Source organism: Bubalus bubalis, chromosome 21, assembly GCF_019923935.1.
Source record: "Bubalus bubalis isolate 160015118507 breed Murrah chromosome 21, NDDB_SH_1, whole genome shotgun sequence".
NCBI classification, from domain to species: domain Eukaryota; kingdom Metazoa; phylum Chordata; class Mammalia; order Artiodactyla; family Bovidae; genus Bubalus; species Bubalus bubalis.
Window position 1 is genome coordinate 36,785,190 of NC_059177.1, and position 24,490 is coordinate 36,809,679.

Below are 24,490 nucleotides of genomic sequence, written 5' to 3' on the forward strand. Positions count from 1 at the left end.
TGTGCTAAAATGAAAATATATACCACGTGTTAAAGACCTAGCCTGAAAAAAAGTGTGGGAAGAAAACCTTAGCTATAATTTTATGTTGATTATATGGAAAAATAATAATGTCTTAGATATTTTGAGCTAAGTAAAAGATATTAAAGTTAATTTCAGTGTTCTTTTTACTTGTTTTAATATGGCTGCTAGAATTTCTTAAATTACATGTGTGGCACAAGTATGTTATTAGATAATGGTGCTGTTCACCAGGCTGCCTCTCTCATTGATTTTTTTAAATTTTTAATTGAGGGATATTTGCTTTACAGTATTTCATTGGTTTCTACCAAACATCAACATGAATCAGCCATAGGTTTGCCCATGTCCCCTCCCACTTGTCTCACTGATTTTTATGTACATAGATTCCAAAAAATGTTCAAGATTGCTATAAAGACAACTGTAAAATAATTTGGGGGAGTGATGTGGTCACTTCTGCCTCTGCCCACATTTCTCGGGTACAGGGTTGTCCAGGAGTCTTTGGATGCCAAACCTTTTAAGCCTCAGCCAAACAGCCCAGAGGGAGGGATGTGGCCCCAGTTACTCAAGAGGATAATTATAAGGAAGAAGGCATAAGGGCAAAGTAGAGAAAGCCTTAACTGCACTCTTTTAAATAATTGTTCGCCAGGCTTTTGCTGGGACTGGCTGCCGACTGGGGCTTCACCAGTCTCTTATCTGTCCCCTTTCTCCGTGCACTCCCCGACCTCCTGACTCTGCTTCTAACCTGAGTCCTCCCTGCAGATAAATCACAGTGGCCACCACCAGCTCCGCTTCAGAGATCTGAGCAAGCGGCGGGGCGTCACTCTCCTGCTGCCCCCCTTCCTTTGTGCGTTGCTCAGTGACCTCAGCTTCTTGTCAGGGCCTCACACCCCAACAATGGCAGAGGGTTGAAATGGGCTTCTCCACTCCCCTGTCCTGCTGGGGAGTTTTACTTTGTTTTACTTTAAAGCATCAGGGCCTTCTTCCTGCTCCAGGCTGAAGAATCTGAAACCATTAGCAACCCAAAAGTAATAAAGTTTAGGGCTCCTTGTAATGTGTCCATTTTTGCTTTAGTCTCATCTTCTGCTAGAGTGAGTTTATAGTAATTTAGTTTATAGTAATCTAGCTTTCTTTCCCCTTCTCCCATTTAATTAAAATTGGGTTTTCAAATCCATGAGGAACCGTAAAGCATTATATTTTACCAGACTCACAACATCTCTAGGCCTTGTTAATGGAGATGCACTATACAAATCCAATAACTCATTTCAACCCTGTCTACAACCAGTAGACAGCCCATTTCCACGCCTCATTTTTCCAAGTAGACTAATTGAGTGCTTTGAGGCTGGCCATTGGACTTTCCCTGACAGCCTGGAGCCAGCCACTCATTGGCCAGTTTTATTAAAGCCAGTTGTAAATGAAGACACAGCCTAAAATCACGAAGAGGTTAAGGTCCCTACCATTTCCATTACTCACAGAGATAATTAAATTGCAGCATTTTAAACCAGCAAGTGGAAAACAATGATAGTACGGTATATTTAAAAGGACAGCGGGTCCTGCAATACCTCAAGCACCGAGCTCTCCCTCACTGTTCCCCTTATTAAATACAGCACTGCAAGTTTGGATTTTGTGTTCCCAAAGAAATGGAGGTCCCTGTGACTGATGGATCCTGGGGAAGTTGGAGTCACTTTGGAACCTGCTCAAGAACATGTGGAGGGGGCATCAAAACAGCCATTCGCGAGTGCAACAGACCAGAGTAAGTCCCGGAGCTGATCGCTCTTACTACTGGGGCAGCAGGGGTGGAAAATTCCTAGAGGAAGTCATTTAAATTGAGGCAAGTGAAGAGCTCTTTCCAGATTATAAAATGAGTGGACTTCTAGGACTGCCCAGACCAATGGTATCTCTGCTCTATCCCTCTGTATTATTTTTCTCCTGTGACCCTTTATTTTAAAAGCTTTATCTGTTAAATGGTAGATGCTTTGTGTTGCTTTGACATTCAGGAATGTCTCACTACCCCCCCCCCCCCCCGCACCCCCCACCATGGGCTGGGGTAGCCTGCTAATAAACAAGTAGATGTTCATTAGGAAACAAAGAAATTGGACATTTCCACCCAGATTGTAGATAAATGTTAATTTTCTACTTAGCAACTGAAATGCTAAAAGGGCACGCAGACCCCCAAGGTGGCATTAGTGAACCCCAAGGGACCTGGAAGCCTAAGTCAGGATTTACTTTTGAATCAAACTATTTTTACCCTGACTCCTGAGGTCCCATCCTACAACAGCTTTTCATGGTGATTCTCAGCGAGTGACCATAGTGGTCTCTACCAGCCAAACCTTGTTGAAACTTAACATGTTCAAATAAAGTCAACAGGCTTTTCCCCCAGCATCTCATTATGATAGACGTGTGTTTGGGGAGAGGCTATTTATAAGCGGATTTTAAAAGTTGCTATCTTCATTATAAGGAGTGATATCAAATTTTGTCTGGTTCTAAGATGTATAAAGTTTAAAGGAACAGAAAATAATACATGCTTTTATTACCATCAAAGCTATATAGCCCAAGAGGTCTTCCCAGATTAGTTTTTAGATATGCAGACTCACAACCATCTTTCAGAACCAGCTGCTTTGGGATTATGCAAAACGGTTTGCCTCAGCAGTACTCTTTAATTTTTAACAGCGTATATAAGGATAACAGACTGGATAGGAGAGAAGAGCAAGCAGGTTGAGGAGCAAAGTGGGCTAGTGCAGTAGTAGACTAGGTTTTACTGCAGAGTCTACCCCTGAAGTCCTGAAATAGTAATAGCTACTCAGGCCAGCTGATTGTCCCTGAGTAGGAAAAGGGCCTCCTGTTGACAAAGGTGCCATTTTTTAATAATGAAAATCTGAATTGTGTACACAAAAAAGAATATAGCTTTAGCCTGTCGTTGTAAGCCCTGGTCACATAAACAATCTGTATAGTCCAAATCACAGATGGCAATCAATTTATTTTAATTTATCTTTGTTCATAGTCCAAGATTATTTCATATCCACATAATATAAATGTTTAAGGACAAGTCTATAAGTTATAGACTCTAATCTGTAAAACTAACCCTGTAGCTATGTATATAAACTAATATACATTAGATTTTCCCATAAAGTCTATGTTTAGTATTAGTTTTTAAAATAATAATGGAGAGAATGGACATATATATATATATGTATGGCTGAGTCCCTCTGCTGTTCACCTGAAACTATCACGATATTGTTAATCAGTGATACCTCAATACAAAATAAAAAGTTTAAAAAAATACAATGTAAATATAGTAGGTGTTTTCAAAAAATTCAGATACAAAAGTGTATGATATAAAAACTTACTGTCATTATTATTCCTACTCCCCTACTCCCCACAAGAAATAACCACTAAAAAATAATATGAAAGAATATCAATCTAATATGTATTACATGAAATAAGTAGCACATAACATAAAATATGGGTCATCCTATATATATTGTTCCACAACTTGCTTGTTAAAATCGATTGGTTAAAAAAAATAAAATAAAATCGATTGGTTATGTAATCGTAGCTGCTTATATTGTTGAAGTTTTAAAACAGAACATTTTAAGCTAGCAGCAAATATGATGAATTTTTTAAAATTTAAAACATTTGGCTACATTGAACCAAATTGTTTCTATCATGTTGTTGTTGCTGTTGTTATTTAGACACTGAGTCATTTCTGACTCCTTTGTGACCCCATGGACTGTAGCCCACCAGGCTCCTCTGTCCATGAGGATTTTCCAAGCAAGAATACTGCAGTGGGTTGCCATTACCTTCTCCAGGGGATCTTCCTGACCCAGGAATTGAACCTGCACCTCCTGCTTTGGCAGGCGGATCCTTTACCACTGAGCCACCAGAGAAGCCGTGTTACTATCATAATAAGCTATTATTATCGTGGGAGTGTGGATATTGCAAATAGTAGGTACTTTTAACATTTTGATTCAAGAATATTCCATTCAAAAGAAGTGGGTTTTTTGTTTTTGTGTGTGTTTGTTTTGTTTTTATAGTGTTAGAGCAATTCAAAAAGTAGTATGGGAAGAGATAAATCACACTGTAACTGGAATGGGCCAGGCAAAGAAAAGCACCCAGTGTTAAAGATCTCAGCAGGAAAAGATCTTGAGCTTCAAAGCGAAGCAGGGATCCTCGCCTTCAGAAGTTAGGAACTGATCATTAAAGACTTCAATTAGATGTTCTTGTCCTGGATGTTTGCTATGGGAAGTTTTAAAATAATACAACCCACCTAGTTGAGTGTCAGCACTGACATCATTTCATTAAACTCCTCCAAGTTATGTGTACTTTGGGATGTCCCTGTGAACTACTAAGGAAAGAGTCTGCTCTCGTAACTGAGATTACGATGGCGCTGGGGAAGTCAGCTAGACAAGAAAGAGGGACACTGAAAAGAGAAAAACAGGTCCAAATCAGTTTAAAAGCTTGTTCAGAGAAATTAGCAGAGCAGATGGTTTGTTATGTAGAATGTGCCAGTGATTGCTGTCCTGATTCTCAAGAAGTTTGAAAGAACGGAACTCCTGGCCCCCACGTTGGCTGGCAAAATGCTCTTCTCAGTTTCAGAAGCCCTTAGAATATAATGAGGAGCTCCATTTTTAGAATCTGTGGTAGGCCTCTATCAAGAACACTGGATTGTTCTTTTATTTTCACTATATTCATGGGATTCAATAATATAATTAGTATCTGGCTACTTTAAGCTATGTATTTTTTTCTTTAAATATATATAAGCTAAAAAAGGGAAGCAGCCTTGCCATGTGCATGGGATTATGCTATACTAGAAGAGCAAACTTTAGAAAGCATATCCTCTCTAATTTCATATCCCCAAAATGTTTTTGGTCCCAGTTGGTACACCATCATGACAATGGAGCCCTAATGTTTTGTCTTTACATGCTTTACTTTTTTAGTCCCATTTTTGATTGATGTCCTACATATAAGATAAGTATATGTTTTGGTCTGTAAGGATGGTCCCCATTTACATTTGTTATCCTGAGAGAAGTTATCGATAGCTCTCCTTTCAATTCTCAAAATGTCCTGAATTAAACAATTACATGGTCACCTGATCTATAAGAAACATGTCATAGGATGAAATTTAAAATCAGAACCACGAAAAACAGAACTTGGGGTCCCAAAACAAGACAAAGCTTTAGATATAGATGATGCATTACCAGGCCATTGGGCCATATACTTATTTTGTGCTCTAAATTTGGCTCTGAGGTTCCTGGTGACTAGAACAAACTGGAATATAGAATTGTTACAGTCTGTTAAACTAAAAAATCATACAGTTTTTTTTTTTTTAAGAAAGGCAAAGTATTTCCTTCTTCTTATGCTTCTGTTTTGCTTTTAAGTTTTTGATAGGTCAAATTAAAGAATAAGCTCATAGATTTGAAAAAAAGACAAGATTGTAAACTACTTATTTCCCATTTAGGCTTTGACTCTAGCAACTGCTTATGAAATCTTCCATAAATAGAATAATAAACATATGTATATTTCACCTAAGAAAATCAGTCCCTCATTTGGCTGTGAAGTTTTTTTGAGGTATTTACAGATGGTCCCCAACCTAGGTTGGTTAGACTTAAGATTTCTCTACAATGGTGCAAAAGCAATACGCTAGGATTCCCAGGTGGCTCAGTGGTAAAGAATCCACCTGCTAATGCAGGAGACAGGAGATGAGAGTTCGATCCCTGAGTTGGGAAGATCCCCTGGAGAAGGAAGTGGCAACCCACTCCAGTGTTCTTGCCTGGAAAATCCCATGACAGAGGAGCCTGGCGGGTCACAAAGAGTCGGACATGACTTAACAACTGAGCAGGAGCACATGCAGGAGAGAAAAAGTGCTTCAGATTTTGAATTTTGGTCTTTTGTCAGGCTACTGATATGCAATATGATGCTCAGATAACGCTGGGCAGCAGCATCCACTGTACCTCCCAGTCAGCCATGCGATCATAAGGGTAAATAACTAATATGCTTCTAACCATTCTGTACCTAGATAAACATTCTACTGTTTACTTTCAGTATAGCATTCAATACATTATGAGATAGTCAATACTTTATTATAAAGTAAGCTTAAGTGTATTAAATGCATTTTCAACTTTTAAGATATTTTCAAATTACAATGAGTTTAATCAGGACATAACCCCATACTAAGTCCAGAGAGATCTATCTTTTGAAATACTGAGAATTGACTGCTGTGGGAAAGCCATTAACTAATGAATGTATAGAGATCCAGTCTCATAGACTATTCCATTTGACAAAGTTGTTAATGATCGCTAGTATGGCTCCTTGGTCCATCCCATCTAATCCTTGAATAGCCTTTCAGCATTCCTCATAATTGGTCATTAGACCCCTTCTTAAAACCCTCCAGATATAGAAAACACATTTACCTTCTCAGGCTGCCTGTTGTATCATTAGAAATTTCTTCCTAGTGCTAACCCTAATTTGTTGTAAGTAAACATAAATGTTGAGATTTTTGTTCAAACCCATTTGCAGCCCAAAGTTTAACTTTCCTTATAGGTAGAATACGCCTACAATGATCTTTGCAACATTCTCCCAAAGCTTTGGCCATGCAGCGTTGTGAATTTTCTTTGTATATGTGATTCAACTTGCCTGTGCTGAATACAGTTACTTTCGTAGTAATTAATCAGCAATTTCCTTAAGTTCTTTCTATCCCTATTTGAGAAACAATATTTTAAAAGGATTTTAGTAGTTGGAAAATGTGACTAATGCTATTTTTAAAGTTACATTTAGTATAATTTTCAGTATTTGCCTATGGGGGAATAAAACTCCCACTCAGCTAAATTACTAAATTAAAACACAGATTTTTTCCATGAAATTCAGTTGTCTGAAGCCCTCCCCATTACACAGTCCATGCAGATTCAGTAGAGATCCTATTGTCTAGGATATTTTTTAAAAGCTATATATTTTAAAGGGCAAATTTACGCTCATTCATAAAATACCATTTGCCTTCACACAAAAAGCAAATAAAGTCATAGAATGAGTTTTGAAATGGGAAGAGACCTGTCTCAAGAGAGGCACCATGGGAGGGAGGCCAGGTCATGGGCTTTGGGTCAGGAAGGCCTGCCCTGCCCTCTCAGTCAGTGTGTCTCGCTTAATTGGCATGGGAACTTGCCAGGTTAGTTAACCTTTCTAAACCCAGTTCAAGCAAAGATTCAGCAACAAGGATTGTCACTACCTGCTGCACAGGATGGCTGTGCACAGTCAGCGACATATCTTGGCAAGTGACATAGTGCTTTGTATGCTAGACCAGCTCAGTTCAGTTCAGTTCAGTCGCTCAGTCGTGTCCGACTCTTTGCGACCCCATGAATTGCAGCACGCCAGGCCTCCCTGTCCATCACCAACTCCCGGAGTTCACTCAGACTCAGGTCCATCGAGTCAGTGATGCCATCCAGCCATCCAGCTCAGGGGTCAGCAAACGTTTTCTGTAAAAGGCCAGACAGTGAATATCTTAGATTTGGGGAGCATTGGCTGGCTGTCCCTCCTAAACAGCTTTGCTGATTTAGTGAGAAACATACGTTGATAATATGTAACGTGTGGGTGTAGCTATATCCCAACAGAACTTTTATTTACAGACATGGAAATTTGAATTTCATATTATTTTTATGTGATCCAAAATATTCTTTTTATTTATTTCTAAATTATTTTAGAGTGTTAAAAACTATTCTTAGCTCACTAACCATATAAAAACAGACAGTAGGCTGGATTTGGCCCATGGATTATAGTTAGAGACACTTGGAATAACTTAACATTTACTGTGTGGGTGGCCATGTTCAAGTGCTTCAAATCTATTAACCGAAAAACCCTCACTCAGCCCCATGAAGTAGATATTAGCATCATCTCCCTTTTATGGATAGGGAAACTAAGAGAGATTCAGTGATTTGCCTAAGATTGCACCATTGTTAAGAAACAGGGCTGGGGTTCAAACCTGTTTCCAGGGTCCATATATAACCTTCAGCAATATTGCCTCATACATGGAGTGTTTTCTGTGTTCTTTACTTTTTTAAATGTCAGTTATAAAAAGAAATTTAAAAATGCTCTTTTGGTAGTGGTCAGAGCAAGCAAAGGTGGACAGTGTTACTATGTGAAACAGGAAGCTACCTGCAAATGTTAACTGTTTGCTGCTGTTGTTCAATTTCAAGAGTCAGAAAACACTTTATATAAGAGAATTGGAAGAAAAATATCAACTGTAAAAGAAATTATTTTCAAAAGGGAAGAAATATGAGTTACTTTCAGGCAACAGGTAAATGACCTGATGGATCCACTGTAGTTAGTTGAAACATTAAAAAAAAAATTCCATGAAGTTTGTTTTAATTTGAGAAAAAAATTGAAGGGGATCTTCCTTATAAACAGAAAAACAGATTTTATAGCTATATCAGCCTGCTCTGTTATTCATGTGTCATCAGTGATATTTTATGCATGAGACTGGGTTGCTTTGGTTCTGAGAGAAGAACTTGGTATCCAGGAAACCAAGACTGCATCTCTACATGGTACCAAAAAAGAAAAAGATAGGACTCTGGGCTGTAGCTCCTGGATAATGAAATAGAAAGAGCACAGAGGGAGAATCTGGGAAGCTTGAATTTCAGTCTGGTCTCCGCTCTTTTGTTAGCTGTGTTACCTTGGGCAAAGAAAGTCCTTAACTTCTCTGAACCTTCCATCCCTTGGTATAAGAGTACCTCAGCCGGCTTTCCCTTGCACAAGATACACGTGAGTATGGGCTAGTCAAGCACACAGGCAGATGTAAATCACATGAGCTTAATGGGGAAACAATCATACATAGATGTTGCTGGATTATGTGCTATTTTGCATCCCTAGATAAAGCCTTCATGAAAAATAACCATGAATACTTACCATACTCATTATTGAACTCTTCATTTATAACAAGCCTTTCAGGTGAACAGTATCATCTCTGTTTACTTGGGCAGAACGAAGCTCACAGAGCCCAGGTAGCTCACACAAAGTTGTCCAGCTTGTGACTGCAAAGCCCACGCTCTTACCGCCCTCTACACAGTGGAGGGAACATGTTTATGAGAGCATCATAGACAGGCAGCCCTTTCTGAGACTCAGGCACTCAGCAACACCAATGAGACCTGACTCACCCATACATCATAGCTCGGATGCAGTACTCAAAACAAACAAACTGCTGGATCAGATTGGGTTGGGTTGTGCTGAAATATGACGTCATAGTCGCTAACATTTTTAGGCATCTGCTGTGTGCACTCATTTTAGAGAAGAGGAAAGCTGAATCTGTGGGAGGCTAGAACATTGTCTCTAGTCACAGAGTGAGGCTAGGGCCAAGACAGGAAACCAGATCCAACTCTGGAGTCTTACCAGCTCTGCTGCTAAGTCACTTCAGTTGTGTCCAACTCTGTGCGACCCCATAGACAGCAGCCCAGCTCTGCTAGACTGCCCTTGATTCTGTATTTTATGGTCATGGATATAGTTCCCATTTCCCAAGTCCTGGTTTAACAAAACAAAACAAAGGCGGGGGGCGGGGGGGGAAACAACACTTCTTGTTGTCTGAATTACTCTGAAAGATTCACTCTAAAGACAAAAGGTAGAAATCTTTCAGTTTGAGAGGTGGCTTAGAGTAGCTACAGTATCCAGGCTGCTCTAGCTGTGGGTGGGTGAGTCTGATTTCCTCTGATTCTGTGATCTTCCCGTTTCCGTGATGCACTTGGCAAGCTGTTGACCGTTGGGAGATGGGTTATATAATTTACTCTCTGGGTCACATCTGGAAAATCCATGAGCGGGGTTGCATGCTGAGATTAAATTGTTCTGTGGTGCTTTGCAAGGCATCCTCCACACTCTTGTCACACACAAGTTAATGAAACCAGTACACTCTCTCCTGCTTCTCCTATTAAGTTTAGTCAAAATATGAGCACATCCTATTCCATCTTATTTGTAAAACAAAACAAAAAACAATAGTCATGCAGGGAGAGAGAGAAAAAGAGAGAAGAGGGAAAGAAATAAATGGAAATGGAATGGGGCAAGTTTTAGGATGGTCACCCATGAGAATACTATGGTACAGAGGTAGACAGGAGCATTCCACGTATTCATTTGTACCTTTTCTCCTTCTGTGTCTTTAAAGGAATGTGGATGTTCAGGGCATGGAGGACAGAAAATGACCTGATAGACCCCCGGTTTTATATTTCAGACTTTAAGTTAAATGCTCTCTCATTTTATCCTCAGAACTGCCTTACCTTATCAGAATGGTGCTTTCCCATTCTACACGTGGAAGGGTTGAGGCTTGCAGACATTCAGTGACTTGCCCAGGGTTAAACACTTAATGATGTTGAAGGCAGAGTACAAACCCAGATCCCCAGAGCCCTTGTCCTGGCCACTGTCACTGACTACTTCACATTTGCCTCCCTCCAAGACAGGAAGCCACATTATAACATAAAATATTATAATACATTAGAGAAATACAGTATAATACAGCCTGTGTGTTCTTTACCTTTCATCAGGCCCAGAAATGGTGGCAAGTATTGTGTAGGGCGCAGAATGAAATTTAAGTCCTGCAACACAGAGCCGTGTCCCAAGCAGAAGCGAGACTTCCGAGATGAACAGTGTGCTCACTTTGACGGAAAGCATTTCAACATCAACGGTCTGCATCCGAACGTGCGCTGGGTCCCAAAATACAGTGGAAGTAAGTTTATCGGGGGAGGTGCCCACGGCTGCAGGCTGGCACAGGGTCCAGGCACGAAAGTCACGTCGCATGGTGTTTCTCCTGTCTAGTTTTGATGAAGGACCGCTGCAAGCTGTTCTGCAGGGTGGCAGGGAGCACAGCCTACTATCAGCTCCGTGACAGAGTGATCGATGGAACGCCGTGTGGCCAGGACACCAATGACATCTGTGTCCAAGGCCTGTGCCGGGTGAGTCCCAAACGGCTCTCTCTTCACTGTGCTGTCCTGCTGCCAAGCTGTCACGTGCAGCTTCCTCAACACAATAGCAGCTGCTTGTGTCTGTGCGTCGTCTCCAGGGCAGTGGTTCTCAAAGTGGGGTCCTCAGACCAGCTTGAGCACCATCTGATTCTCTTTTTTTTTTTCTTTGTTTTATTTTATTTGATTTTTTAAAATTGCAGTGTAATTGGTTTACAATGTTGTACTAGTTTCAGGTGTACAGCACAGTGGTTCAATTATATTTATCTGTGTGTATACATGTATATATATCCTTTCTTTTCTCTTATTAGTTGTTACAAAACATTGAGTATAGTTCCCTGTGCTTGGGCTATATAGTAGGTCCTTATTGATTATGTATTTTATGTACAGTACTGTATATCTGTTAATCCCAAACTCCTAATTTATCCCTCCCAGCACTACGTGATTCTGATGCATGCCAAAGTTTGAGAACCACTGCCCTACATTTTTCTGACACTCTCTGTGGGGGCCTGCAAGAAACTTCCCTGTGAGGAAATTATAATCGACACTATACACAACTTCTTTACCTTAACCATTGTGCATAAGGTTAAACCCAAAAGCTTCCTGACAGCAAGTTTTAGAAATTGAATAACACTTCTGGCTGATAGTAAAGCATCAAAGCACTGATTTCTTGAGGTTTGGCACTGTTTTCCTGTTCTCATCAGTCAGAAATCATTTCTTACACAGCCAGTCTCTGGGATGATGCATTTGTTCCTTGCAAGCAGTCCAGGGCACACTGGAGCTCCTCATTGGTAGGACTTGATGGAAGAGTCTCTGAGCTTCACCCAACTCCTGACCACAGCTACAGTGAGGACTTCCTTGTCACTCCATGCTAGAGCAAAACATGGAGTTTCTCCTCCGAGACTGGTTCATTCGAAGGAGCAAAATAGATGAGAATGTGAACTCTGACCTCCTGGTCTTCTGGTGGTTGCCACTGATGTTTGCAGACTCTTATCTACTCTGCTGCATTGCGTTAAGATAGGAAGACACTGAAGAGGCTACTTGGAACCTGAGGCCTCAACCTGGCAGCCTGTAGTCATGCTTTAGTCCTCCATTCATAGCCAGTGTTTAAACATAGGGGATTTCACATAAAATCAGATTTTCAATATCTTGGAAAATTGAGAAATGTCAACACTAACCTCCTGTTTCTGCATGGCAGCAGTAGCCTGGATTAGACAGGGACTGCTACCTTAAGATGGGGTGTGAGCTGTTCAATGGGATAGCCCTCAGCCACTCCTTAATTTTTTTTTTTTTCATTCCTGAGCTGTTTTCCACATTTACTTTACTTACTTGTAGGCCAGTGCTTCTCAAACTTTAATCTCTAGATGAAGCACCTAAGGGTCTTATTTACATGCCAGGAAATATACTCTGATTCAGTGAATCTGGGTGGAGCCTAAGATTCTGCATGCCCAACATCATTTGGGATGCTCATGGCTGCTGGTCCGAGGACCACATTTTCCCATAACAAGGATAAAGACTATTTGAGTTCACCACGCTTAAAAGTTTACAGAGACTTTAAGTTCTTGTCATTTTGAATGCCCCTCTTTCAAAGAAACACATTACCTAAGAATTTTAACCTCTCTAATACTTACCATGTATTTCAACTGTTTTCTTTTTAAAAGCAAGCTGGATGCGATCATGTTTTAAACTCAAAAGCCCGGAGAGATAAATGTGGGGTTTGTGGTGGCGATAATTCTTCATGCAAAACAGTGGCAGGAACATTTAACACAGTACATTATGGTAAGAATTTGTTCCTAAGAACTGTGAGAAGAAAAATAGTCAAACTGTTAACATTATTAACCACATGTAATATGTAAAAGTATTTGTGTGAAACATAAAATCAGTCTTGTTAAGGTATATTACCCATCTGGCTATAAGACGCCTAACAGTGAGACTTCTGATATATTCCTTTGTCGCCACCCTTTACACCATGCTTAGAGAAAATGAACCAGTCTGTGGAATGCTCAATTTCTGCTCAATTCTTTTCAGGTTACAACGTTGTGGTCCTAATTCCAGCTGGTGCTACCAATATCGATGTGCGGCAGCACAGTTTCTCAGGGAAATCAGAGGATGATAACTACTTAGGTGAGATGGGTGCCCTGCCTTTTGTAGGAATTCTGGTTCCTTTTCCCTGTACCATGTGGAGAGCTTTCAGATTTCATATATTTTCATAAAAGACGTTGATTTTGAAACTCATTATTTTATATTCCTTCATACATTATACCCTCAGTATATTGATTTAAGAGTCGTGTAGGTACACTAGTCAATATCAAGGAATTGACTCTGGATCTTAGAAAATAGAAATGCCCCAAATCAAATTTTGAAAACACTAGCCTTGTAAGTTTAGCATAAAATCATTGCTGTCTTTGAGTCATTAAAAAAAAAAAAATCTGTCCTTTGAGTAATTGACATGCCAGTGTTTTCATAAAGGTGTTACTTAACTTAATGAATAGCAGACCACAGGTGGACTTATTCAATATTTCATTATGCCTGATCATTCCAAAAGGTTCTATACTGGCAATATTTTTCTTAGGTCATTACTAACATGGCCCATCTTGCTATTCTGTAGATTCTCCATCCTTCTCTCACCATAGCCAGGATCATGATTAATTCAAATTTATTCCTGTTTTCTAACCACAACTCACCAGGAACTTTGTGTTCTTTTTTTTTTTTTTTTTTTAAGCTGGTGGCTCATCCCAGTTCCACTTCAATTTATTATTTTGTAAACTTTCATAAGTGATTAGGAAATTCATCCAATAATTTTTAATTTAAAAAAAGAACATGGGGAGTGGGATAATGACAGAAAAGGATTGAGCTAGTCACTTAGCACAACCAGACTCTTCTTAGCTGTGAAAAACAGCAGGAGTTGCACTTAGATCTAGAAGAAATCAGGGCAGTCTTGCTGGGCTGCCAATTTTTAAAAGAAATGAATGGACTTTCTTATAATGCCCAAGCAGGGACTCTACTTATCCATCTTGAATACAGCCTCTATAGAGGCTCTACAACAAATTCCTCTGTTGTAGCATTTTCTGCAATGTCTCATTGTTCATTCAGTCAGCCACTTATTTAATATGTGCCAGGTCCTGTTCTAGGCATGATAAACAAACTGAACAAAAACATTAACAAATAAAAATCTCTGTCTTCTTAGAACTTACTTTTTAGTGGGAAAAGATAGATGATAAAACAATAACTTAATAGATATGCAAACTATATTCTGTTAGAAGGTCATAAGTAAAATTAGAAAATAGAGGAAATTGGGATACTGAGGGTGGAGCAGGAACAGTAGATTTGAAAATACTTGAATTGTAGCAAGTGATAACAGATATCTGGGGAAGAGCATTCTAGGCAGAGGGAATAACCAGTATGAAACCCTTAAAAGCGTAAAGCGTCTAATTTGTTCCAAGGATAGAGGGATGCCAGTGTGGCTGGAGTGTGTAAGCACAGAGGAGAGTCCTAGATGAGTTTAAACACGTATCAGGACTAAATCAGAGAGGACCATATATAACTGTTGAAAGAACTTGTAAGAGACAAGGGTAGCTACTGGATATTTTGAACCAAGGACTAGCATGATACAGTCATATTTACATTTTCAAAAGAGTACCCTACTTGTTACACTGAGAATGGCGGGATGGTCGGGGGGAAGGGTAAACAGGGTAGAAACAGAAAGACTGGTTAGGAAGTTATTGAAATAATCGAAGAGTTGCTAGTGGCTTGGCCCCAGATGGGAATAGTATAATTGGCAGTAAAATAGTCAAATTAGTCAGAATCTGGATATCTTTTGAGGGTGGAGCCATCATGACTAGCGGGTGGATTGAATATGGTATGTGAGGGAAAGAGGAGGCTCAAGGGTGACTCCGAAGTTCTGACCTGAGTAGCTGGAAGAATGGAGTCACTATCAATTCAGATGAGACTTGTTTCTTATATATTTATGTGACCACTAGTGTTTTAGGATCAGAAGCTGTGATTTTGTATCTTTAGCTCAAGATATAAAGCCTTTACATAATATGAACCGAGTACATGATGGCTGAGTTATTGAATAACCATCGTTCACTCTGTCTTTACTGAGTACCCACCATTAATGGGGATGGAATTATGATGGAAATATATAGACTCTTCCTTCTTTTATTTGTTTATCTTTCTTTCTTTATTTTTGGGTGTGCTGGGTCTTTGTTGCTGTATGGACACTTCTTTAGCTGTTGAGAGTGGGGGACTACTAGTTAGGGTGCATAGGCTTCTTATTGCCGTGGCTGCTTCTTGTTGCAGAACACAGGCTCAGCACGAGGACTTAAGTGGGTGTGGCATGTGGGCTCAGTAGTTGTGGCTCACAGGTTTAGTTGCTCTGCAGCATATGGGATCTGCCCAAATCAGGGATCAAACCCATGTCTCCTACACTGGCAGGGAGATTCTTTACCACTGAGCCAGCAGGGAAACCCTCCTTCTTTTAAGCATGCATGCTAAGTTGCTTTAGTCATGTCCAACTCTGTGCAACCCTATGGACTGTAGTCAGACAGGTTCCCCTGTCTATGGGATTCTCCAAGCAAGTATACCGGAGTGGGTTGCCATTTCCTTCTCCACTTCTTCAAAACTAATACAATTATGTAAAGTTTAAAAAATAAAATAAAATAAAAAAAAAAAGAAAGACTATTAAATCTTTCTTGGAATCAGTTCTCAGTGGTCACATCAGCTTTTCCACACCCTAAATACTCAAAGGAGTGGTGCCTTTTAAAACAGTTAACAAAGTTCTTGGGGATCCTTTTCAAATTATTTTTGGGGAATCCCACATTTTTCCTTCAACCACTGTACAAAATGGGTCAGGCATTTTTCTTCGTGGACTGGGTTATAAATTAGGGCCTATGATTGCTGTGGTCTCACTACTTCCTAATTAAATCCAGCAGCATTGCATGCAGCCTCCTTTATTGGTTAATTTCCTGAGAGCCAAATGCCATGTTGAGCCGTTCCTTTCTTCTCCTCAAAAAGGAGAAGGATTCTCCAGTGTTCTTCTCCTTCTGGGGAAAAATACCCTTTTAAGCAGCGGCTTCAGTTCAATTCATCAGCCAGGTTGGGCACCTAAATTAGGGAGGACCTTCTGATATCCTTTTATGTCTCACTAGAGGTTTCTTAATCTCCTTGTAAAGAATAAAAGCAAAATTAAAGAAGGTTTGTCATCTGGGAAGGGCAGTTTGAAGTAGTCATGGCTCTTTAATGGAATATTATGGGAAAGTTACCTGTTGGTCAAAGAACGTCTCTCTGGAAGCAAATGAAAAGTGCAAGCAAAGATGGTACGTCACAGTTCACCGAGTGTGAAGGTTAAGACCTCAGAGCCTTTGAACCTTACAGTGGTTTCTTAACAAGTTAGGTAGAGTATGATGTTGTTATCAAATCTGGCGTGTGTAAATGTTTACTCTCGGTTTGAAGGAAGGCACAGCAAATGCTCTAAGAAGATTTTAAAGCCCCCAGTTGAGTCTTGCTGGAGTCCAGCCCCAGCTGTTTCGTTGCTAAGCAATCATCATTCTTATCCCTCATATTTTTTTTTAAGGTCAGTCAAGGCATACTCTTTTGCATGTGTTGGTGAAGAAGCAATTTCCAGGAGAGAGGGCCTTTGTAGCCTCCCAGCTCTGATGGGTGAAATGGGGGGGAAACCAACCCAGGAAATTAGCTCCCTAATCGCATTAGTGGGAGGTTGGGCAGTAGACGGTTGTTTTCAGGAAACTATTTGTTTCACAAGGTACCGAAGCAGAAAGCCTCTGTGTCAAAGGTCGTCCTTTCAACATAGACCCCTCCCTCCAGTTGGGTTAAAGCCAAGTTGCACCCAGTGCTACCATCTTCGTATTTCTTTAGGAGAAAAAAGGAGTCATTTCCATAGTGTTTATTTGTCTCCAGGATACTAACCTTTGATGAATAGTGTCAGCGGGAAGACAGGAATTGATTCAGTTCAAGATAAAGCAGGAACTCCATTTCACTTGATGACTCCTATCTCCTTTCCTACTCACCATTTGCTGGGATAAAGAGCATGCAGTGAAGGGTGAAATGCCCCCAAGTCAGCATAAGCATGCGAGGAAGCCTGGAGATGTTGGAAAGGGTCCCCAGAATTAACCTAGGATAGATGATTGCTCTTTGAATACAGACAGAACTGGATTACCACTTAATTTACAGAACTGGCCTTGTGACATCTCATTTCCCCCTTTTCAGTGAAACATCAGCTGGGTAGCTAGCCTTCGACTCCACTTGAAAGCACTGGGTGATTTTGCTGGCAGCACATCCTGCCACTGCCATGCAAGTGCCCACATCAGGAGGCAGCCTTAGGAGGCCTGAGGTGCCACAGAAACAACCTCTTCTCCAACCAGTGACCCATTGAAACTCCTGCATCTTGCTTGACTGGTGGGTCTCATGCTGCAGGAGCTGCGGGGAGACGAGGTTGTCAGAGGTTTATACCGATAGGAAAACAGTTATTTGGCTGAAAGCTCTCTGTTCTTCTTGTCACAAATGTCAGGTTCGATCAATCATTTGTTCTTTCGGCATCATTGATTGAGCACCTACTATGGGCTGGGATCTTTCTTAGGCTTATACAAGCGCCTTTTTAAGTGTTGACTTTACTTAAAGAGGCTCATGCAATCTAGCAAAATCAACAACTTAATTTTTTTTTAAAAATCTATAGCTAAACATATTTGCTTTCAATTTGCACATAAGGTAAAGAATGCCTGAAATCATTCACTGATTTCATGGACATTTGTTGGCTTTCTTCTTGAAAAACTGGTGGTTGACAGGCTCTAGAGATATATTTCCATGATTAGAAGTCACCTGGCCTCAGAAAATATTTTAATAATATTAAGTCATGCTTTTCTTATCCATAAATTAAGCATCTATAAAAGTGTGATGAGAAGAAAGTTCATTTGAAGGCATTTTGATCTGCCAGCTACCAAATCCTATATGCACTTTTTCAAAATTTACAACAATTCTATAAGAAAGCTGGGCTTGCCTGGTGTCTCAGATAGGAAAGAATCTGCCTGCAATGTGGGAAACCTGGGTTCGATCCCTGGGTCGGGAAGATCCCCTGGAGAAGGAAATGGCAACCCACTCCAGTACTCTTGCCTGGAGAATTCCATGGACAAAGGGGCCTGGTAGGCTACAGTCCATAGGGTTGCAAAGATTCCAACAGGACTGAGTGACTAACACTCATTTTCACTTTATAAGAAAGCCCTTATCCAGAGGAAGAAACTGAGGCTTAGAGAGGTTGAGAAACTTCCCCGAAGTCACACAAGCAAAGTGGGACGAATTAAAATCCTTATGGGTCTGATTTCAGATATTATACCTTTAACCACTTCAGTTTATTGCCTCCACATAGAAAAATGTATAGCTGACCTGGGGATGAACATGACTGGAAGTCAAGGTTTATTGGTGGGAGTGAATGGTGAGGTTGGAAGAATAGGTCAAGATAAGAGAGTGATGCTGAGGAGTTTGAACAACACTCTGTTGGTAGTAGGGACAATCAAATGATTTTGAATCAAAAAGAAACCAAGATCTTGGATTACCTTTTTTAAAAGATTGTGTTTTTAAAGGCTTTGTTTCCTGTGTCACCACTGTCTTCCCAACCATTTCAAGTGAAAGCATCTTACTGTTCCCTCAGGGCCAAGATAAGGCTTATTTATAAGGGTAGAAATTCTGGTAGGTGAAGCACTGCTTTAGGGACCAAATTTGATGCAGTTCATTCTTGAGCCTGCAAAGAATAGTCTTTGCATCCATATAGTGCCCAGTGGGGTGAACTCTGTGAGGTTCCCGTGTCTACAAAAACAAGGGCCCTGCTGCCACTGAGGCACAGAGTCTATTCAGAGCTACATCACAGCCTTCATTCATTTCTACATAAAAGTACGATATCTAATTTCCCTAAATCCTCTCAACTGCTTCTGCATATGCATTGCTTCTGGTCTGCATGGCGAAAGACAACACATCTCCTGCATCAGCGAAAGACATGTTAGGATGTGGCAGGTGCCTGGGAGAGCTTGGCTTCTTCCCATCCCAGAACCAAGACAGATGTCACTAATGATGCTGAGACATGATGCTGAAAAGAAATCCTGTTCTCCATAGTTTCTTGAGTGACTAGTACCAAATGATTCACATTGGTGTCTGGGAATAAACCTATTTGCCAACTCTGAGTTAAGTTTCCACATTCCTTTTATTCACCTAAATATTTACATGGCCTGTGTATTTTAAAGGTTCCCTCCCTGCTGAGATATGCTAATTGTGTACAACTTACAAAAGAGAAGGGGCCTCTTCCTAGTATTTTGTTCAGAGCTCAAATGTTTTGTAGTTCTGCTTTCTTGAGTACTTCTTACATGTACGGCTCAAAACATGGAATAGTTCATTATTCAAAAAGCAGTTGTACTGGGGGGGAAAAAAAAAGTGGTACTTAAAAATTTTTATAGTAACCAAAAGTGAAAGTTAGTTGCACAGTCGTGTCCAACTCTTTGTGATCCCATGGTCTGTAGCCAGGCTCCTCTGTCCTTGGAATTCTCCAGGCACGAGTATTGGAGTGGGTTGCCATTTCCTTCTCCAGGGGATCTTTCCAACCCTGGCATCAAACCCAGGTTTCCTACACTGCAGGCAGATTCTTTACCAACTGAGCTAATAACTACTAGGGAGAAAATATGATTGGGATATTATTTGATTTTTTTCATGATATAATTGGGATTTTGTCTTGAGAAATTAAAAAGTATGAAAATAAATTTTTTTTTTCTTACGTTCAACAAAATTACATTTTGATTTTAATCATGCTCAGGTTTTTAGAATGGAGAATATGTCAGTGGATAAATATTTTTGCCTAAGTTTTTTAGTCAAGTTATATGACATCAGAGTGGTACATTCTTTGCTTAAAGTTTGAGCTCAACAGTAAAATCTGAAAAGGAGTCATTTTTTAAAAAGCTTCCTGAGATTTTCTTATTTACTTTCCCAACAATCTCTCTTGACATTTGGAGAACTAAATTATTCCTTCTGAAGCAGCTGTCATCTCATCTTCTTTGTCCATTTCCTTTCCTTTTCTTAAATGTCTGACTGGTCTAACTCTGTCATGTTCTCAGTTGGCCAGTGTTTTGGCACTTGACTCAAGCTGTTCTCTAACATTATTTTTTCAGCTTCACTGATTATTTCATCTTTTGCAATATTTGCAGTAGATTCATTCATTCTCCCTCCCCCCCAAAAAAAAACCCCTATTTTTTGAGCATTTACCATGTGTTCTTTCAGAAGCTGAGATATAACTGTGAACAAAACAGTCCAAAAATCCTCGCTTACATTCTTTTTCTGGGAGAGTAGAGAGAGCATAAACAAAGTGCTATGGAGAAAAATTAAGCTAAGAATTGGATACGAAGTTTGGATGGAAGGGGTTTGAAGGTTTAAAAAGAATGATCCAGGTAGGCTTTACCATGCAACAACTTATCTCATGATCTAGTGACTTAGAATAACAAGTGTAAACAGTATACAAGTTTCCATGTGTCAGGAATCTGGCAGCAGCATAGCTGGTGCTTCTGGCTTGCGGTCTCTCCTGAAGTGGCTGTGAAGACTTCAGTTAGGCCTGTGATTCTATCTGAAATGGGGCTAGCAGGTCCCCTTACTGGATGCTTCACTTAATTGCTCTTGGCAGAAGGCATTGGTTCCTTGCTGCCTTTTGCAGAAGGCTTCTCAGTGGAGCTGCGTGAGTATCTTAACAACTCAGCAGCTGGCTTCTCCCCAAAGCCAGAGATTCAAGGAAGAGCAAGGTGGAGCCCTAATGCCTTAGACCTGGCCTTGGACATCACAGTATCCTAGTGATTATACAGTCAGTGCAACTCAATGTGGGAGGGGACAGCACAGAGTGTGAATATAGAAGGCAAGGATCGTTGGGGCCATATTGGAGGCTGACTACCTCAGTGGGTCTTGCCAAAGAATTGATATTTGAGCGTCATAGTGGTCATGGATTTTCAGTTTCAACATCTGTCAAAACAGGACAACAAAGATTCAATAGGTTCAACTATTGAATGAAATATAAAGAGTTATTTGGGTGGGAACCAGTTTTATAAATGTTCTTTTCATTAATAATATATTTTTAAATCATACACTTTCTTTTTTTAAATTGAGGTAACTTTGGAAAAATGGTTTGGGTTCTCAAGATCATGGCTGAAATTCTGGAACAGGAACTATGAGGTCTCTGTGTTTATATGTTCGTATGTGTCTGTATGTGTTTTATAGATGTGTGATATTGCCAAAAGTTAATTCATAAAGGAGCTCTATTTAATTGACTTAAAGGAAATTAAATACTCATAAATACTCAAAAATACAAAATAATCAGGTCAGAATAAATTTCAGGCTCATGTCATCTGAAAAATGTTCAGGACAAAATTGATATCTGGTATTGAACGTGGTTTAAGCTTTTTTGTGTGAGAAAACTAAGATCATGGCATCTGGTCCCATCATTTCATGGCAAATAGATGGGGAAACAGGGAAAAAAGTGTCAGACTTTATTTTTCTGGGCTCCAAAATCACTGCAGATGGTGATTGCAGCCATGAAATTAAAAGGCGCTTACTCCTTGGAAGGAAAGTTATGACCAACCTAGATAGCATATTCAAAAGCAGAGACATTACTTTGCCAACAAAGGTCTGTCTAGTCAAGGCTATGGTTTTTCCAGTGATTATGTATGGATGTGAGAGTTGGACCCTAAAGAAAGCTGAGTGCCAAAGAATTGATGCTTTTGGACTATGGTGTTGAAGAAGACTCTCGAGAGTCCCTTGTACTGCAAGGAGATCCAACCAGTCCATCCTAAAGGAGATCAGTCCTGGGTGTTCATTGGAAGGACTGATGTTGAAGCTGAAACTCCAATACTTTAGCCACCTGATGCGAAGAGCTGACTCATTGGAAAAGACCCTGATGCTGGGAAAGATTGAGGGCAGGAGGAGAAGGGGACGACAGAGGATGAGATGGCTGGATGGCATCACTGACTTAATGGACATGAGTCTGAGTGAACTCCAGGAGTTGGTGATGGACAGGGAGGCCTGGCATGCTGCGGTTCATGGGGTCGCAGAGTCGTACATGACTGAGCAACCGAACTGAACTGAAGTATAGGCAAAGAGTTATACATGATCAGGATTTTCTAAGATTGGATTAAATTTAGTTGGGTAAATTGATTTTGTTAGGAATGGGCTAAGACAAGACTGGATTTGATTTCTCTCTCCAAAGTATTCTTGAAATGCTACTTTGACAAACAGATTGAGATGAATTTCTTCACCTGTAAGTGATTTGTATTTACTTTTGAGATCTTCCCTGATAGCTCAATTGGTAAAGAATCTGCTTGCAGTGCAAGAGACCCCAGTTTGATTCCCGGGTCGGGAAAATCTGCTGGAGAAGGGATAGGCTACCCACCCCAGTATTCTTGGGCTTTCCTTGTGGCTCATCTGGTAAAGAATCCACCTGCAATGTGGGACACTTGGGTTCAATCCCTGGGTTGGGAAGATCCCTTGAGAAGGGAAAGGCTACGCACTCCAGTATTCTGGCCTGGAGAATTCCATGAACTACAGTTCATGGGGTCGCAAAGAGTTGGACACGACTGAGTGACTTTCACAATGTTGGCTTCTAACATTATGTAAGTTTCACATGTACAACATTATATTTCTACTTGTGTATATACTACAGCATACTCACTACAAGAAATTTAGTTTCCATCCATCACCATCCAGTTGATCTCCTTACTCTTTTTGCCCTACCCCTGGCCACCCCTGCCAGTTCTCCTCTGGTAACCACATTCATTAGTTCCATCTGTAACCCTGTAACTGCAGGGCCTGTATCACAAACTCCAGTCTAATTAGCACTCTTGTATTATATCTCAGCTAATTTTCAAAGGCACCATGAAGGGCGGGTGTCTTTATCTCCACTTTAGAGATAAATAAATCAAGACCAAGAGTAGGAAAGTGATGTCCCAAGGCCACATACTTGGGAAGTGGCAAAGCTCGGATTTGAGTCTGTGTGTGCCTGACTGAAAAGTCCACATTCTTCACATTCTATCGGCCTATCAATGTGTTCTTTCATTTTGCAAACAGAAAAATGGCAACAAATCAATGATTTCTCTTTTCTCACCACCAGCTTTATCGAGCAGTAAAGGCGAATTCTTGCTCAATGGAGACTTTGTTGTCACAATGTCCAAAAGGGAAATCCGTATTGGGAATGCTGTGATAGAATACAGCGGGTCCGACAACGTTGTGGAAAGAATCAACTCCACAGGTCGCATTGAACAAGAACTTCTGCTTCAGGTAAAAACTTGGCCATGAGCCCATGCCCCTTTTCTAATTCCATGAGTTTCCAGGCCCACATCCATCCTCTCCATTTTCTCTATGCATTCCAGGTATTGTCGGTGGGAAAGTTATACAACCCCGATGTGCGCTATTCTTTCAATATTCCCATTGAAGACAAACCCCAACAGTTTTACTGGAACAGTCATGGACCCTGGCAAGCATGCAGCAAACCCTGCCAAGGTATCTGCTTCTAGGTTGAGTTCAAGGGGTTTGACATGTTTTTTAATTCTTTATTTCTTTCTTTTTTGTGGAGGCAGTTCTGTCTGCATCCATTTTCTAATCTTTCTCTACCTCTGTCTGGTCACTTTGGGCTGGCAAGTTGAACTATTTAAGGGATTTAGGACATGTTTGGTTTCCTCACCATGTGTGAAGCCAAGCAAAATCAGCTCTGCCAAATTGACTTTCCAGAGACATAAATTTAGTAGTCATATTATATGCAATTTATCTGGTTTCCTTTTGTCTAATTTATGAGTTGGCAAACTACAGCCAGTGGGCCAAATTCAACTCACTTCCTGCTTTTATAAATAAAGTTTTATTGGAACACAATTTTTTACATCTGTAAGTGGCTGCTTATGCCCTATAACAAGAGTTTAGTAGTTGCAATAGAGATCATATGGCCCACAAAACCAAATATATTGACTATCTAACCCTTTACAGAAAATGTTTGCCAGTCTCTGGTCTAAATAGTTGATGGAATAGGTTACTTTGTCTGAAAAATATTTTTTCCTCCTTGCTTAGGGGAGCGGAAACGAAAACCTATTTGCACCAGGGAATCTGATCAGCTTACAGTTTCTGATCAAAGATGTGATCGACTGCCTCAGCCGGCACCCATTACTGAACCTTGTGGCACAGACTGTGACCTGAGGTGAGGCCAGTGTTTCCTCATGGTCTTTATTACTGAGTTGTGAAGGTTTTGCAAGGAGCAGGTGGGATATTAGTCTTTAGGCCCCTTTCTTGTGTTTCAGTGAAATAAGCTTTAGTCAATTTTCCATCCCTCTGAAACTGATTATCTAAGACATATGCCTGCAGATTTCTTGTTCTTTTCCTAAGAATTAAAAAAATAGCTAATAGAGTATGGCAGCTGCCCAAGAAAGTTCTCATTGGACCCTCGCAACTTGCTGCATAGGTATTATTATGACTGAGTTACATTGAATGCAAAAGTTTGTGATTTTTTTTTTTAAGTTTTTTTTTTTCTGTTTGAAAGACTA

General features: G+C 40.2%; 1 protein-coding gene across 3 annotated transcripts in view; it reads left to right on the forward strand.

Annotated features, from left to right (window-relative positions):
- The window catches only part of ADAMTS9 (ADAM metallopeptidase with thrombospondin type 1 motif 9), a 161,484-nt gene that overhangs the window by 44,289 nt on the left and 92,705 nt on the right, over positions 1 to 24,490 (forward strand). For all 3 annotated transcript variants that reach the window (XM_044933473.2, XM_044933475.2, XM_044933474.2), the window contains exons 12-19: positions 1,620 to 1,765; positions 10,521 to 10,702; positions 10,792 to 10,928; positions 12,596 to 12,713; positions 12,963 to 13,058; positions 23,074 to 23,240; positions 23,333 to 23,462; positions 24,021 to 24,147. In XM_044933473.2, the coding sequence (XP_044789408.2) occupies positions 1,620 to 1,765; positions 10,521 to 10,702; positions 10,792 to 10,928; positions 12,596 to 12,713; positions 12,963 to 13,058; positions 23,074 to 23,240; positions 23,333 to 23,462; positions 24,021 to 24,147 (1,103 nt within the window). The remainder of the gene's footprint in view (positions 1 to 1,619; positions 1,766 to 10,520; positions 10,703 to 10,791; positions 10,929 to 12,595; positions 12,714 to 12,962; positions 13,059 to 23,073; positions 23,241 to 23,332; positions 23,463 to 24,020; positions 24,148 to 24,490) is intronic.